Here is a 16,969-nt window from a genome sequence, read left to right on the forward strand (position 1 = left end):
TCAGAAATAGCGTGGCCAGCAGGAGTAGGGAGGTGATTTTGCCCCTGCACTCAGCACTGGTGAGGCCGCACCTTGAGTACTGTGTCCAGTTTTGGGCACCACAGTATAGGAAAGACGTTGAGGTCTTGAACTGGGACCAGAGAAGGGCAATGAAGCTGGCGAGGGGTCTGGAAAACATGTCTTGTGAGGAGCTTCTGAGGGAACTGGGATTATTTAGCCGAAAGAAGAGGAGGCTGAGAGGTGACCTTGTTGCTCTCTATAACTACCTAAAAGGAAGTTGTAGTGAGGCTGGTGTTGGTCTCTTCTCCCAAGTAACTAATGAGAAGACAAGAGGTAATGGTCTCAGGCTTCACCAGGGGAGATTTAGATTGGATATTAGGAAGAATTTCTTTGCTGAAAGAATGATTAGACATTGGAACAGGCTGCCCAGTGAAGTGGTGGAGTCACTATCCCTGGATGTGTTCAAAAGACGTATAGATGTGGTGGGCTTCGTAGTGTTAGGATAATGGTTGGACCTGATGATTTTAAAGGTCTTTTCCAACCAAAATGATTCTATGATTCTACGATTCTATGAATTAGCCTGTAGAGGGAGGCATGAGCAGTCCGACAGCATGACTCATGTTCTTTGTATTATTATTACTAGTAGTGAAATTATGTTAGGATCCAGGAGCCTGAACCATGCTTTTGAAGGGACACTCCTGGCCATCCCACTTTGATTGCACTACAAGGCAGTCTTAGGGCATGGCCACGCTGGATTTTTTTTCAGTAGCAGCTAAACTGGGAGTTGTGAAGGGTGGCCAGCCCCTGAGAGTGGGCTAGAGACACCCTAGAAATTATTCCCTAAAATACATGTGGTGTGGATGGTGAGTCCTCAGCTCCGGGTGTATTGCTCCAAGAATCTACTCATACTGTATGTCACTGTTTGCAAGCACTGGATAATGCTTTCTCTCCTGTGAGATGTGTAGCTCTCTGGTAAGGAACTCAATAGTGCTTTGATGTGAAAAGATTGTTCTTGAGAAAATCTACCTCTCTGATGACAGCTTCAGAGACTGAAGGGACTTGTAGGTAGGACGTTCAGCTGAGCTTGCCTTCTTGTGGTTGAAGAACAAGGGACATGCTGCCTAGTGAAGATGCTGAAGAGCAGGGGAGTGTCCTGGTTAGACTAACCTGCAGGAAAACAGACCCACCTCCTGACAAGAGGGGGTTCAAAGAGAGCCTGGCTGCATCAGTGGCCGTGCTTAGCTAGGGAGGAAGCACTAAATCTCATCTTGACCAAACTAGTGCAAGCCCTGGAAGTGCTCCTGAAAGCAGAACTGTGCTGGGACCATTTTTTGGTGAGAAAACACCACTAGCCCACTTTGCAGGTTGAGGTGGGGAAACATGGCTCAGGAAGAGCACTTCATTGGAGACTTCGGTGCCTACTGAAGAGGACAATTCATGCTCTCTTCTAAAGTTCCCCAGGCTATAAAGTACTTGAGAGCTACCTAGGCTGTTGGTGATCTTGATGTGGGCACTTCTATCATTATCCTCTTCCTACATATGTAGTGTTTTAACTCTTCTACACATCTCTTAGTAGTATTAAGAAAATTCAACGCTGAAAATAGTTTTTGAAATGACTGAATGTTAGACCTGCAAAATATTACTGTACTTTATTGATAATGTTGTTTCCATAATAAAAATATTTAACACAAAGTATGATATCCTGCGTGAGCTTCACATAAATATTTCCATTATATCGCTGATACAGATCAGGAAAATTTCAGTATGCACATCCTGCAAATGCAAGTGTAATTGATACAAGGTATGTATCTTAATGTACATCTTGAGTAAACATAAGAAAACCATACCCTAATGGAAAACAGACTTTGTCTTACAATATGCAATCATGCTTTTACATCTAAACTGGACTTTGGGTTTCGAAAACAAATCTTAAATCAGTCCTATTCAGAGGACAAATCACAGTTCACATACTTGTAAGAAACTTTTGTTCTAGGAAAGCCTTTTGTGGAAAAGCTTGGGAAACTCCATCCAGCTACAGTGGTGGAGGGGTGGGAAAGACGGGATTGAGGTATCAGTTCAAACAATCAGAGGAAAAAGTTGAATAAACATTGAAGACAACAGAATAGAAACCAGACGCCAAATATTAATTCATGGGGTCTTCAAAGGGGATTTTGAGATTTGTTTTAATTGTTGTTGAAAGAAAAAGATTAATTTTTTGGATGAAGAATGTATGCAAATTCAGCTCTGGTCAGCACTAAAAACCCCTGTTTCCTACTCAAAGCAGAAAAAAGCAAAGCAAAGAAACCTGTAATATCAACTCCTTAATCCTCTGAGGTAGCCTTTAACCTGGGTTTGAAAAGGGCAGGAAAGGAAAAAAAGCTACACAGAATAATAAAAAACGTAGTGCCTGAATCAAAGGACATGAATCTGCTGCAAAAGTGGGAAATCTCAAGAGTGTTGCGCTGTGTAAACCAGAGAACGATGGGGCTGCTCCAAAATGATGTTTGAGTACAAGGAATAAATAGGAAGAACTTCTCCGTCACGTTTGCCAGCCCCACAAGGACTGTGTGGGCACTGAAGGCTGCAATAATGAAGATGTATACATATATATATTTATATATATTATACATAGTGTGATGCTGATGTTAGGGCCCATGGGGCAGACTTGCTGAACATAGCTCCAAAAAGACAGAATAGGAATCACAGTAGGAATCACAGAAATGCACAGTAAGGTTTGTTCCTGCTCAGAGAGAAGAGACAAGACAGCTGGGGCTTTTGTCAAATAAACAACAGAGGCTTCGCCAGAGCTGAACTTGGGGGATTTTAACTACTCAGGTACCTCCTGGGGAAGTGTGGTGGGACGGGACACACTTCAGTGTTAGCCAGCAGAGATGGCGAGCAGGAGAACGCCCTTCTGGATGTCACCACTGCTGGGAGGGAGCTGATGGAGAAGGCAGGGCAGACGAGGGAGTAAGTAAAAGCGAACCCAGCATGATTGAGTACTTCACTGCTTGTAAAGGAGTGAGAGCGGGGAAATTACGGGCTGGAGGGCTTTAAAAAAAATAACCCGAGCTGCCTAATGTTAACAAACATCCTTTGGGAAAGTTAACAGCTGCTGAAAGAGACTCTATAAAGCAAAACGACAAGTTGTCCTGCTACAGATGAAAGATAAGACACCGCATGGGTGCATCAAAAACTCTTCAGTGACCTGAAAACTAAGAGGAACAACAACAGAGATGAGTCTTAGAAATAAACATTTACAACTTTATGAGTAAGGACGAGTGCCCAGGGGAAGGAGGAAGGTCTGTCCCTGTCCTGGACAGGAGACTGACCCTGCCTGGCTTTGGGTGAGCGGAGCGTTGTAACAACGTGGGGTGTCTTCACCCAACGTGTTCATGAAGAGCTGCCCCCCGCCGGGTGCCTCGTGAGGGGCAGTTTTGGGCAGAAAGGCGGGCAGGAGCCAACAGCCTAGAAAGAACTGGGATGGAGTCGATCGATGAGCACCGGCCGAGGCAGCGGGGGTCCGGGGAAGGCCGAGGGCCAGCGGGTCCCGCCTCGCTTCAGCCCTTCGGCGGGCGCCTCACCCCCGCCTCGGCGGCGGCTGCGGGCAGCGCCGGCCCCCGGGCGGACACGCACCCCCGCCCCGGCCGCTCTCTCTAGGACCTGCGATGAGTTTGCCCGCCGGAGCCGGCCTCAGCGCCTGCGCGGAGGGAGGTGGCCGAGCCCCTTATCCCCATGGAGAGCGCCGAGGCCGAGCCGAGCGATAACCGCCCGGAGGAGGACGGCGCCGCGCCCTGCAGCGGCCTCCCGCCTCCGGAGCAGCCCGTAGCCACGGTGAGGGTGCGGGGGGGTGGTGGCGGGGCGGCGGTTCCCCCCGCGGCGGGCCGCCGGCCTCGGCACGGCCTACTCCGCCGGGGCCGAGCACCGGGCTTTCCTGAGCGGGCTGTCCGGACGCCGCGCCGCCGGCCTAGGGCGGGCGGGGAGGGGTGCGGAGCTCGGCCGGCGCGGGGAGGCCGGGGCCGGGCGGTAGTCCAGCGCTGCCCGCCGGGGCGGGAAGGGGCTACAGGTGGGACCAGCCCTCCCCCTGCCTGCCGAGGGCTGAGCCCCTGCCTGGGGGAGCCCGGGGCAGAGCTGAGCAGCCCGGCCCTCTGAGCTGTGCGGTTCTCCTTCCAGCTGCATTCTCGTCGGTGTCAGAGGGCTTTGTGCGCCGTCTGCCCTCATCCCTAGTACCAGGTTATTATTTTTATTTGTTATTATAAATTCTTTTCTAAATTTACCTCCTTCTCCATTTCACAAATAAGTCCTCTTCCCTGGTCAGTTCAGCTCTGCCTTTCCAGGGCGGGCAGGTGGTCCTGACTGACTTCTGCCCGCCAATGTGTAAAAGATAACGATCCTCCTCTGAGAGATTAAAAGAAAAACATCTCGGTCCGGATGTATTCTGTTTCCCGTGAAAGGGGAGAGGTGGTTACGTGTGTCCCGAGGAGGAATTCACAGATAGTTGGGAAGTGTTTGGGTAGAAAGTATTAGGGTTGGTTTGTTTGTTTTTGAAAAAAGGTTGCTTTGTTACCTCTAAGGAAAAATATTTATCCTTTCTGTATCTTCCCAGCTCACGATGGCTTTTGGTATCCGAAGTTGTCTGTTTGTTGACTTTGGGTTGTTTTTTTCTTCAAAAGCATTTTTTTCTGTTTTCATTTGCATATGTATACAGAACATAAGTAAAACCCAAAACCTATCCAAAGCTTTTATCCTGTTTTTTTTATCTTACCTGTCTTAAATGGATGAATGTAGTGTGGGAGAAGGGGAGGCAGGGTTAGTAGCCTTTGCCTTGCCTGGCTAATGTTCGTGAATCTTTGTTTTCCTCCTCTAAAAAGATGGAAGACTGTTTGGCAAAAAAAATGGAAATCACTGTTTCAGAAGCTGAAAAACGAACTGGGAGGAATGCCATGAACATGCAAGAAACATACACTGCTTACCTCATTGAAACAAGGTGGGTGATGAGGGCTCACTCTCAAGAGTTTGTGGATGTGCCATTCTAAACAGGTTTTCCCTCCTTCCACCCCTAAAAATATTCAGGTATGGTTGATGAGAGGGTTTAGCTGTTTTAAGATCCTCCAGAGTAGGTTGATAATCACATAACAAATCATGCCTGTGAAATCTTGGCATCTGATCGCCAGTTCAGTACTGATGCTGGTGTTGTATAACTATGTACTGTAGCTCTTTATTTGGAGGTAGGTGGAAAAATGTGTGCTTGAAAGATGTTGCTTTAATGTGGTGTCAACAACTGCTTGGTTACTTCTTAGATAAGGGTTGAATAAATTTGTATACAAGTTTATGTGTGCAACTTATATGTGAGGGAGGTTGTGCATTGTGGTCTAAAGTAATGGTTAGGCTTGTTTGAGATCACAAGAAAATAGTCTCATGACTTATGTCATGTGGTCAAAATTTACTGCTCCACTAATATTTGAAGTGTTTTGCTTGATCTGATCACCACATACTCCTTGTAGGTGCTCTGAGGGTTAGGGTTAATTAACTATTTCCTTCCTTTATGCTAGCTTGAACTTTTGCTGGAGAACTTATTGTTTCAATCTTCTTAACAAGATTAATAATACAAGTATGGTAAATATGACTGGTACCACAAAGACAACTTACAGTTTCAAGTGTTGAGTAGTGAACAAAGTTTTAAAATCTCTTCTAACTTATCCTTACTTCCCAAACAGTCAACAGATGACTCCTATTATGGAGGATCATGTTACTCAGCTGAAGCAAGAATTTCAAAATTAGACTTTATTAGGAGTTTCGTCTCTCTCTTTATATTAACAGTTTTAACCTTTGGGCCTTGCCTCGGGAATGATCTGCTGTGCAGATAAAACCTTCTGAAACAAAGCAGTTGCATTTTGCAAAGGCTCTGAAGAGTTCAAATTGTAATACTATCACATAAGTCTTCTAGTTACTACTTGAAAGGCTTCTTAGCTTGCATAACTGGTGAAGGGGCATACCAGTCACACTGCCTGCAGACCTGCTGGGATATGTTTACTGTATTTTTACTAAACTTAAAAAATAAAATCCAAAATAGATGTACATTGGATTTTACATATATTGTAGCTGTTTGGCAGTTGTTCAGATGTTTAAAAAAACCCCACTTTTACAGTGTGTTGATACTCAAGATCACATCTTCTCCCATAAGTAATGATATTTTTATTTTATGGATATTTCTGGAGGAAAAGAGAAGAAAATCTGCATCATTGGTGTCTAACTGGTGTAAAGTGTGCTCTGGGGACTTCTTTATGCAGCCCCAGAACATGCTGACTGTATCTCCTTTCCCGATCATCCTTGCATTGCTTTAGACTCACTCCTGCTGGTCTTTCCCAGTGGTTCTTTCATAGGGGCAAAACTGTATTTTGCTGTCCAGATTGCTTTCTTTCATTAGGATTTATTTTATTCTGTGGTCAGCAAATACTGAGACTACTTACATGTTTGTCACAGAACTATTGAAAATGTGGGTTTGTCACATCTCTAATAAAATAGGTTCTCTATTCCTTTTGCTGAGAAGGCAAAATTTCTTGCATAAATATAATTGGTGGCTATTAAATGTGCTTCCTGCTGAGGCTGTAGCTGTAGGTGGGCTTCACAGCAATTTGTCTGTGGGTAATAGGATATTTTGTAGCTGAAGAATAAAACTCAGTTTATAGTAATATAAAAGGAAGACCGCTTAATAATAGTTGCATTTTATGTGAATTGGGCTTCCGCCATTACTGCTATCTAGGATTTAATTTCAATTTGAATTGAGGAATTGCATCTGGGTGAATAGGAGACACAAGATGGATGCAATTACAGTCACTGTATTTGTGATATAGGAGCCGAGTACCTAAACTTTTAGCACTTTAGTTTCACTAGTGGTGATGAGACTGTTTTCAAAATGGAAGTGATGCTTCCTTTTTCTTTTCAAAATGAAAAGTTTTGTTATTAGTCTCACATTCTCATGTGACTTTTATTTGTTAAGTGATATTATACCTCAATGTACATCTGTTTCTTTGAGACAAAACAAAATCCATTGCTGCAGACTGCTCTGAGGGTCGTGCTTCCTGAAAGCATCCTCTTTATTCTTAGCTTACGCGTTTCTGCATCAGCTAATTAGATTTTTGTGGTGAGCTATTTCAGTTCAATTAGTCTTGAAGTCAGTTTGTTTCACAGCTTCTGTTAAACTTTACAGTTATGTAAAAATAGGTTTTTATCTTTTCCCTGTGAGAACAGAGGAACTTTTCCACCTCTTTGTGGGAAATGGCATAAGGCAAGTATAAATTCTTATAATTAAGATGTGTAGCTAAATATACCTTCTGGAGATGCAAGTGCTCAGCATATCAGTTGCTTTCTGTGAGGGAAATTGCAAATATCCAGGACCTCACTTAAGTTCATGACTTGCTTGCTTGTTAGAAATTTAGGCAGCTGTGTCTTATACCAGAGTCTGCATGAAACTAGAAGAGCTGAGGTAGTATAAACCCCAGAATTTGACTCCTGGTCTTGTACCCTTTGTTTTTCATGACAAAGCTGAAAGTTAATCAGAATGCAGAGCACCTCTAAGTGCTCTGTGTTGCTGGATTTTTAGTTATAGTACATACAAGGATGCCTTTTTTTTTTTTCCTGTTCTCCTTTAGAGTAAACAATTTATTCTGTAGTAGTAGGACACTTCTGTTTAGTTAACTTTGCTTCTGTCCCTAATCTCTATCCTGGTCCTCCTGGTCACACAATATGATGACTGGAGTGTGTTTTGGGGTTTTTTTTAAATGTGGTTTTAGAAAAAATAACACAACTTGTGCAGCCTGGTAGCTGACTACTTGGTAGCAGGATCCCTGTTTTCCAGCCTTACTAGGCTTAACTTCCTTTTGAAATGATTTGACAGGGTGGCTCATTATATTTCCTTGATACTCCCCCAGTATGGCTGGGGAAGTTACTGACCTTATTTCTGCTTTCAGTATTTGGGGAGTTTTCCATTAGTTAAATTGTGACATGAGCGATACCTGCTTCTCCATTAAGATGTTGGATTGCCCATCCAAAGTGTAAGGGCTTCTAATGAAAGTTTCTGTGGGAGAAATAAACTTGGAAATCAGTAGCCAAGCAGGTCACAGTTCTGTGGTAGCAATGCTGCACCGAGGGACTTCAGGAGTTTTTTCTTTCTTATGTTTTGTTTGAGTTCATCTCCCTGAGTCTCCTGTTCCACGTTGGGCTAGGCAAAGAGCCCAGGCATGCATTTCCTGGAGAGAGGCACAGAATGAATGCCTGCAGAGCTGTGTTTTCTTCTGATAAAACAACAAAATACAGATTTTGGTCACTGAGAGTCAGGAAGACTTGTCTGCTCCCTCCGAAGGAGGTGGTAGGAAAAAAGGAAGTAAGTCTGAATTCAGCATGAGCTTTAAACAGGGGAGAGTCAGGAGGTAAAAGATGACAGAGGAGTTGAAAACTTACTTTACTGCTCATTTTTACTTAGCTGATACTATGAATGATTGACCTGCCTAGTAGATGTATATTTTAGTTAAATAGAACAAGCTGGGTACGCTGGTTTTGGCTGGGATAGAGTTATTTTCTACCATAGTAGCTGGTATGGGGCTGTGTTTTGGGTTTGTGCTGGAAACAGTGTTGATAACACAGGGATGCTTTAGCTATTGCTGAGCAGTGCTTACACACAGTCAAGGCCTTTTCTGCTCATCACCTCACCAGCAAGCAGGCTGGGGGTGCACAAGAAGTTGGGAGGGGACACAGCTGGGACAGCTGACCCCAGCTGACCAGAGGGATATTCCACGCCGTATGATGTCGTGCTCAGCACATACAGCTGGGGGAGGAAGGAAGGGGGAGATGTTCGGAGTGATGGTGTTTGTCTTCCCAAGTAACCCTTGCACATGATGGAGCCCTGCTTTCCTGGAGATGGCTGAGCACCTGCCTGCCTGTGAGAAGTGGTCAGTGAATTCCTTGTTTTGCTTTGCTTGAGTGTGTGGCTTTTGCTTTACTTATTAAACTTTATCTCAACCCGTGAGTCTTCTCACTTTTACCCTTCCGATTCTCACTCTCCCCCATCCCACTGAGGGGGAGGGTGAGCGAGCGGCTGTGTGGGGCTTAGTTGCTGACTGGGGTTAAACCATGACACTGGGTGACAATATTAAAAAAAAAAAAAATTAAAAAATCACCTAGTTGTGAAAAATCTGTCAAGAGAACTGCCTCTTCGTCGTACAGCTTGCCAGGTAACTTTTAGTGCCTTACAAAGCGCGTAGTTGATCTGTAATGATGGCTCATCTATCTGTTGAGAGGCCTAAATGCAGAGACAATTTCGAAATGGCTAATGGAAAAGTTGCCCAGCCCTCTGAAATGGTAGCTCTCTACATGGAGTGTGAACCTTGGCTGCTGTGGGGGAGTGGAAGTGTCACTTCTCGTGCGCTAGAAGGTCAAAGACTGAAAGCAAAGTTACTGCTTCTGCGATTGAAGAGGTGATTGCTTTACAAGGAAATAAACCGATATATTTCCTTCTCGTCTGATTTAATATTTTGCAGCCATTCCTCTTTTTATTGCATTCAGAATTGTTTAATGGCTCGTTTAAGATAATTAGTTTTAAATGGGAAATGGGAAGAGGTTAATTAGATGGACTGAAGTTTTCACATTGGCACTTTGAGTTAAGGCAAATGAATGTGACTTGGAGTAATGTAATCTTCTAATCGCTTATGATAACATCAGTTATGAATGTAAAAGCTGAAGGTTTCAATTTTGTCTTTAATTTTTTTTCAGGCAGGTTGGTTCATTGAATGAATAACTTGCATTGTTAAAACTGTACTTAGAGGGGAAACATATGGTTTTCCTGCCTGAAGACTGTACAAGTATTATATTGTGTTTTTAAAACCAAAACAAATTGAGAAGTTTGACTGAATGTCAACAACTGATTATAATCTTAATTGAAACTGGTCTGCAGTACTTGCATTTAATGGTGGAGTTCATAATGTGGTCTAAAAAATTAGATGGTAATGAAGGTATTAAGTGTAATGAGTACCTTTGTGGATTTCTACTTCCTTTCTGTAGCGGGGTTCCTGGGGAGAAATGCTCTTGTAATTGGTGATATTTTATGGTCTCATATGTAACCAGGTGGAGACATTTTTGGGTGATTAAAAAAAAATGATTTCTCTCATCTTGCTTGCCTGTCCCAAATCCATCCATGCAGTTTCAAACTCTTATTACCTCATTTGAAAGGCAGTGGTGTGGATGCAGGCTCATAATTGAGGGCTGTACAGTACTTTCTCACCACAGCTTTGCAAAGAACTTTGCTGTTCCCCGCCTTTATTCAACTCTACAGAGACTCGAGAGAGCAGAATCTGGGTGTTTTTATGTTATCAAAGCCTAGGTGTAAGGGGAATCTTAAACTAGTATTAATAATTTTAAAATGTGTCTTAAATTTATTCAAGTGGGTTAATTTAAAAACCATGGCTTCTTTGTTGGGTGCTACACCTTCCCCTCTGGTCACTAAAAGTCACTAAATGGAAGCTTCACAGCCTGTTGAAAAAACTACTAGAGCAGGTTCTGCTAGTGACAGAGGCAGCAGGGACGTCCATCCTACAGAGAAGGGGCAGTGAGGTGGCAGACTCTTGCTGGGGTGCAGCTGTTAGGGTACAGCTTTTTGCAGTGGGATCTTGGGCAAAGAAGAACACCCAGACATTTCTCTGGACAAGTGTCTGTCTACCTGTTGTGCTCCCTTTACCTGTTGTCTGTCTCTTAACAGCGTTTCACCCGAAACAAGAGCTGTTATATAAAGATAAGAGCAACAGCTACAACCAACAAAGGCAGCGTTTGCACTTCTAAGACAGTGAGAATAAGTGCATGTTGGAATAAAGGAAGTAAGTATGATCTGGGAAGAGAAGTAAAGTCAGGCTGCTTAACGCAGGCTGTGTTGAGGACGTTGTATCAGGTACTGTCTAGTTCAAGAAGAACAAACTACGCAGCTGGTTTTGACTTTCAAGGTTCTCTAGTAGTCATTTAATCTTCAAGGTATAATGTGAGGCTTCTGTGTCCCTCGTAAGGGTTGTAAAGCTTGGTTAGCTTGGACTTAGGGAAGCCTAGCCTGTTGTCCACAGATCTGCTTTGTCAGGATAAGTTGATGGTAGGCTGTAGATCTAGTAAAGTTCCTTAGTTTCTTCATTGTGGGCAGGGAAGATGTGGTGAGTGACATGATCTGCTCTGGCAGTCTGCTTCCTTCCTCCTTGGGCTCTTGAGGCCCCTTGTGGATGTAAAACTGCAAGTAACAGGGTGCCTGCATCTGTGTTGTGGGGTACTAGTGTCTGGTTCTGAGGTAGGACGAGGCTCCTCTGTAAAGCTGTTGGTCCTTCCCTGCTGAAGTGCTGCACTCCTAGACCTTTTAAAAATTTTAGTTCCTGTTTAGTTTTCTGCTTGATATTTGTGTGTGTGGACTGAGATATTACTACTCGGATTACTGTTTGTTGTTGTTGTTGTTGTTTTTTTTTTTAAATAACTGATGTGTACTTGTTAATTCTGACAAATACAAAGCTGATATAGCAGGCAAGTTGAGAAATTTTCTGCACAGTAAAGGCTCTGCATGGTCTTTGCTGTTTCTAGTTTATAATTAACTCTGCAAAACAGTCGTGAAGCATTAGGAGCATAATTCACACTGGAACATTCTCTTGGCAGAAGGCTGTGATCTCTTACAACGACAGCTTACTGATGGTGTGTTGACCTGAACCCTTGCAAGTGATAAATGGACTGCTACACTATTAAAATATGTGATGATTCTGTTGGTGTATTTGCCTTTCTTCAGTACTTGTAAGATAGGAATGTGAAGTGTAAGTGCATTCTCTTCTAACCTGTAATCCGTAGTATGGAAGTAGAGTATATGTAGTTGCCCAAACAGACTTTGATCTGTGAAGTTGCTTTTAAATTTATAAAGACATTCTTCTTAATTTTGTTTCTCTTTCTCTTGTTAATTTGTAGCAGAACAGTATGCTTCGGTTCTTGCACACTTGTGGTGTTAAAACTATTGAAACTTAAATCACTTATGATAATGTGACTTGACAGCAGCAATTGCGAATTCTAAGAAAAATACAGATCAACTTTTACGCGAAAAAGCTGATTTGGCAAAAAATGAGTGGAGGAGTGGTAAACCATAGCAGGATGAGTTAAGGCAGATCAGCTATGGAAGATCAGCTACCATGCATATTACTGTAATTGCAATTACCATAAAGTACATTAGTAGTATTTGGTATGAGACTGCTTACAGATGCATACTGAAATTTGGGATGGTTCTTTTCTAACATCTTGTAAAGTTGTATTCCTACAGAAGTGCGCTTGAAAAAGGAGTAGGAATGTTTGGAACAGAAACTTCCTTGAAAGATAAACTCTTTTTCATTCTTCTTTGTGCTGACCTCATTGATCTTATAGGTTATTCAGAAAGTGATAAAAGTAAGATCAGACTTGCACTGCATTGGGAGTTGGTTGGGTTAGAAGCAGAAGACAACACTTAAGTACACGCTGTGTTGAGATGAAACAACCAAATGAACTTTTCTAAATACTTCGTATTCAGGAGGTGGAAAACTTTATATTTGAAGTCGCCCACGGCAGTGTAAGCCCATAGAATAAGTTAAGTGGAGATGAAAAATAATTGCGGCTAGCAGTACTTTTCCTTAGGGGCTCATATTGACAAGAAAAATAAGAATGATATTTTTAAAATAAAGTGAACTGTTCTCCTTGCAGTTTACCTTTGGTGGTAACTTCTCCAGCCTCTGTAACTCTACTGTGTGTCTGAAACGCGTTAGGCTGCCATAAACTGTCAGTAGCGTGTGCACACCTAGCCCGCCTCTAGTTATGAGGTGATGCAGTCAGTCTTAAACTTCAGTTAAATTAAAAAAAAAGATGAATAATGAAAGTCCTATTACAGAAAAATCAAAATTGGAAGGAAGAGCTGATTAAACAGAACTCCTGTACCAGTCCCAGGGTTGCATTTGCTGTGGCCAGGAAATGGTTATGCATGGCAGTGACAGGGACATCTAATAGCAGTGGACCAAATGCATCCTGCAGTTTTTTTCTTCCTTTCTTTCTTGTCTGGTAGAATGTCCGTTATGTTACAGAGAACTCCTTGTTCCAGATCAGAGATCTGGATCTGTAGTCTTCCTGCCTTTAGAGTAAGGGTGGCCACAGTCTGCTTCATGCTGTGCAGTGTGTCTGCGTAGCTCTAGGTGAGGCTCCGGTGCCTTCCTGCTGGTGCAGCAGCATCTATATCTGCAGCACAGATGGGTCCTACTGGGCTGTGTGTGTTTTTTTCAGAGCAGTCCTGATTGTGTTTTTCTCATCTCCCTGTTTGTGCTTTTGTGCAGTAAGTTCTCAGACAGGGTCCACATAATCCCATGATGTATTGATGGTGGCAGCCTTGCTTAAGGGTTGGTGATAACCCATGCAGAAGTAGTGCTTTTGAAACTCACGGTGTAAATCAGTGCAACTGGTTGATAGCTGCTGAAGCTGGAGATTAAAAGGGCCCCTAATTCTGAAGTACTTCTGTGTGAGTGTCTTGAATGGCCAGATTCTTTACCAAACCCCGCTCAGGGTTTCTCCTCTTGGAAAGTGAGGTTTGTGCCTTTAGCTTTCTTATTTCCAGGGCATAGTAGCTTAAATATTTACCTATTTAAATTTACTTCCAACTGAGCAACAGTACTAGATACCTCTGCTTTTAGGGAAAGTGTTCTTGAAATGTTTAAGTTGTGCAACATTTGTGTAGGGAGGAATGCTGCACAGGCTGTCAGCCCAGTGTTAGGCTGAGCTTACCCTCTCCAAAACTCTGTGGTTGCAGTTGCAACTTCATTGAATCGAGCTATTTGTAATAGGGGAAGATTCTGTGGGATGTTGGCAGTGCGATTTAGTGGCTGGCAGCAGTGTGTTCACCTTTTTTTCTTAAGTCAGCCTCAAACAGTTTTATCTGCAGCAGTTTGTGCGAATGCTTTTTCTTCCTTGTGATTTTTTTTTTTTTCTACAAATTCAGTCTCCTGGAATAAATGTCCTTTCCACAAGGCAAGGGTAGGTACACAGAAAATATTCTGCCTTACTCATTTAAAAAATTTCCTTTTGCATAAATCTGTACTACGTTACTTTAAGCTCAGGCTGTAACCATGCTTTTTGTTGTTTGGGGTATTTTTTTTTTTAAACAAGAGGATATGCCAAGGCTGTTTGTTTTTTCACTAGAGTTCAGAAATAGATGACAAAGGCTTCTTGTGTTTTGTTTAAGTGCATCAAATAATTGGGGCCACTCTGGAGCAGGATTGTTTGTTTTTCAGTAAGGTCATTAGAAATCCGGCCTTCTAAGTTAAGAATAGCTTAAAAAAAAAATCAATTTGTGTGCTATTTAGATGTTTTTAAAACTTTACTCCAAAAAGTTCTTCTGAATTAAAGAACTGTGTAGCCTAAGTTCTGCTGGAAGAAATAATGTAAACTATTCTACTGAGTATCATGTGAGCAAGTACTTGTAGTTCATAGCTTACTGTGCCCAGCTCTGGGCTCCCCAGTACAAGAAGGATGTGGACATACTGAAGGAAGTCCAGTGAAGGGCCATGAAGATGATTATGGGCTTGGAGCATCTGATGTGCAGGGAGAAGCAGAGAGATGGAGTTGCTCAGCCGCTGAAAGAGACGGCTCAGGGATCTTAGCAATGTGTATCGATATTTGGTGGGGGAGGTAAAGAGGATGGACTCGGACTTTTTCTGTGATGCACAGAGAGAGGACGAGAGGCAGCAGCCACAAATTCAAATACAGGAAATTCTCTTTAAACTTAAGAAAATGTCTTTACTCTGAGGGTGGCCAGACATGAGAATTGGTTGCCCAGTGTGGTGGTAGAGTCTCTGTCCTTGGAGATACTCAACATTCACCTGGACGTGGCTCTGAGCAACCTGCTTTGAGCAAGGGAGTTGGACTACTGATGTGCAGAGGTCCCTTACAAGACTACTACAGATTAGCTGAGGTTGGAAGGTAGTTAATACTGTTTTGTGTGGGTTTATGCCAGGGCTTTGTGTGCTGGTTGGTCACTTAAAAGAAGAACTAAGGCAGACATAGACATCACTGGTTTCTGTTAAGTGCCTTGTCTGAATTCTCTCTCTATGTTTATTCCCGTGTACGCTAACTGCCAAGAAGTGTTACTGACCTGATGCTTATTTTATGATACTGCAAAGTGTTTCTGTTGCTTTAAATGTCTCGTATGAAGAATGATTTTTTTTTTTAAGTTTTTATCTTCCTTTTCAATCCTATAATATTCCATGATTTCTCCTTTTATAGTAACATAAACTTCTTGAGTAGCTTGCCAGGTGGTGTTGCCTTTAAATTTTCAACAAATTTTTTAGATGCATCAATTTTGTACCTGCTTATCCTGTCTTTAGCTGGTTTGTTAGAATACGTGTCCTTAGTCCTTAAATATAAAAAGATAGCTCTTTCAGCAAAAAAATTTGGAAGTGCTTGGAAACTTGCTATGTTTTTCTGAAAATAGCCTTTAAAATTTCTTAATTTTTTGAAGTTATATTTTTAACTAATCTAGTTGTTGCAGGCAAGACAATTTTTACCCTCTGAAGTGAAGACTTTCCCATTGAATAGTAAATTCCTTCTTGTAATACTCTGTATCCTTCGGCTGGTCATGAAATCGTACTGGCTTGGAATCTAAGACTGTTCCAAGAGAAATATGTCTAATTCTGTAGTGATGTGAACTAAGTCACCTGTGTGACTATTTACTTGACTGTGACCTGCCTGTTTGTGGTGTGATGAAAATGTGTTGACTTTTCCTGCATTCCTAAAAAATTTGAGTGCTATCAGGCAGAAATTATAAATATTTTTAAATTAAGTACGTAGAAAGAACAATTAATTGAGGTTACTTTAGATTATGGGCAAGTTATGCAGTAATCATTACTGGGTAATTTTTTTTTTAGGCCCTTTGCTATAATTGTATTCGTGGTATGAGCAAGCAGGTGATAGGTTATTAATGCTGAAATGTGGTGTTGTATCTTTCAGAGCTGTTGAGTCCCAGAGTGAGGGACAGTGTGCCCCGGTGGACTCCCTATGGCGACGTTACAGTGAATTTGAGTTGTTGAGGAATTACTTGTCAGTTACCTATCCACATATTGTTGTTCCACCTTTGCCAGAAAAAAGGGTAAGGAAGCTGAGGCTGCAGCTTGCTTTGTATCGTTTGTTGTTTATTTACTGTTAACACTCTTCTGTTTAAATAGGCTGACTTTGTTTGGCATAAGCTATCAGCAGATAATATGGATCCAGATTTTGTGGAAAGAAGAAGAATCGGTTTGGAAAACTTCTTGTTACGTGTGGCTTCACATCCTGTTCTTTGCCAAGACAAAATCTTTTATTCATTTTTAACACAGGTAAAGTGATGTGCTTTCTAAATAAATTCTTTAATGATTATTTATTTAAGACAATGTCCTTGTGCTCTTCTTGCCTCCCATTGACCCATAGCTCGTTCTGTGTCTAGGAGGGTAGACAGTGAATAAACTTAAGGTGGAAAAGGTTTGTCTATCTAAAAGCTTCTTAACAGGCCACTGCAGCTGTACAACTGGCCTTCTAATGTACCTTATGACTTTTTTCCAGTCTAGTTTTAAGGCTCCTAAGAGAGAATTTCCACCTCTCTGGAACAGCATATTGGGAAGTTAACGTGTATTGGTTGGGAAAGCTTCTCTAGGAAGAGACAGTACTGGCTTCCAATTCATGTTTTGGATATCTGTGGTTTCTTTTGCTTTGTGGTTTGAATCATGAGCCATTCATACATGTTGTGGTCCAAAACCAGCACAGTATGTTACCACAAAAGGTGTGATCCACTTGTCAGCTAAAGCATTGCATTCTGCAGCTCTCAACTTTAGGAGATGTTGGATGTTTCTTGTTCCATGTTTTGATGAGAGATTCCAAAACAATGGACTGAGCAGATGTTTACCACAGCACAGTATAGTATGTAGAT

General features: G+C 42.2%; 1 protein-coding gene across 1 annotated transcript in view; it reads left to right on the plus strand.

Annotated features, from left to right (window-relative positions):
- Positions 1 to 3,735: 3,735 nt before the first annotated feature.
- SNX4 (sorting nexin 4) overlaps positions 3,736 to 16,969 on the plus strand; it is a 33,709-nt gene continuing 20,475 nt past the window's right edge. The window contains exons 1-4 of the mRNA XM_086465362.1: positions 3,736 to 3,834; positions 4,872 to 4,987; positions 16,018 to 16,156; positions 16,233 to 16,382. Of these exons, the coding sequence (XP_086321488.1) occupies positions 3,736 to 3,834; positions 4,872 to 4,987; positions 16,018 to 16,156; positions 16,233 to 16,382 (504 nt within the window). The remainder of the gene's footprint in view (positions 3,835 to 4,871; positions 4,988 to 16,017; positions 16,157 to 16,232; positions 16,383 to 16,969) is intronic.

The sequence above is a fragment of the Leptosomus discolor genome, chromosome 5 (assembly GCF_034619465.1).
Source record: "Leptosomus discolor isolate bLepDis1 chromosome 5, bLepDis1.hap2, whole genome shotgun sequence".
In the NCBI taxonomy this organism is placed as follows: Eukaryota; Metazoa; Chordata; class Aves; order Leptosomiformes; family Leptosomidae; genus Leptosomus; species Leptosomus discolor.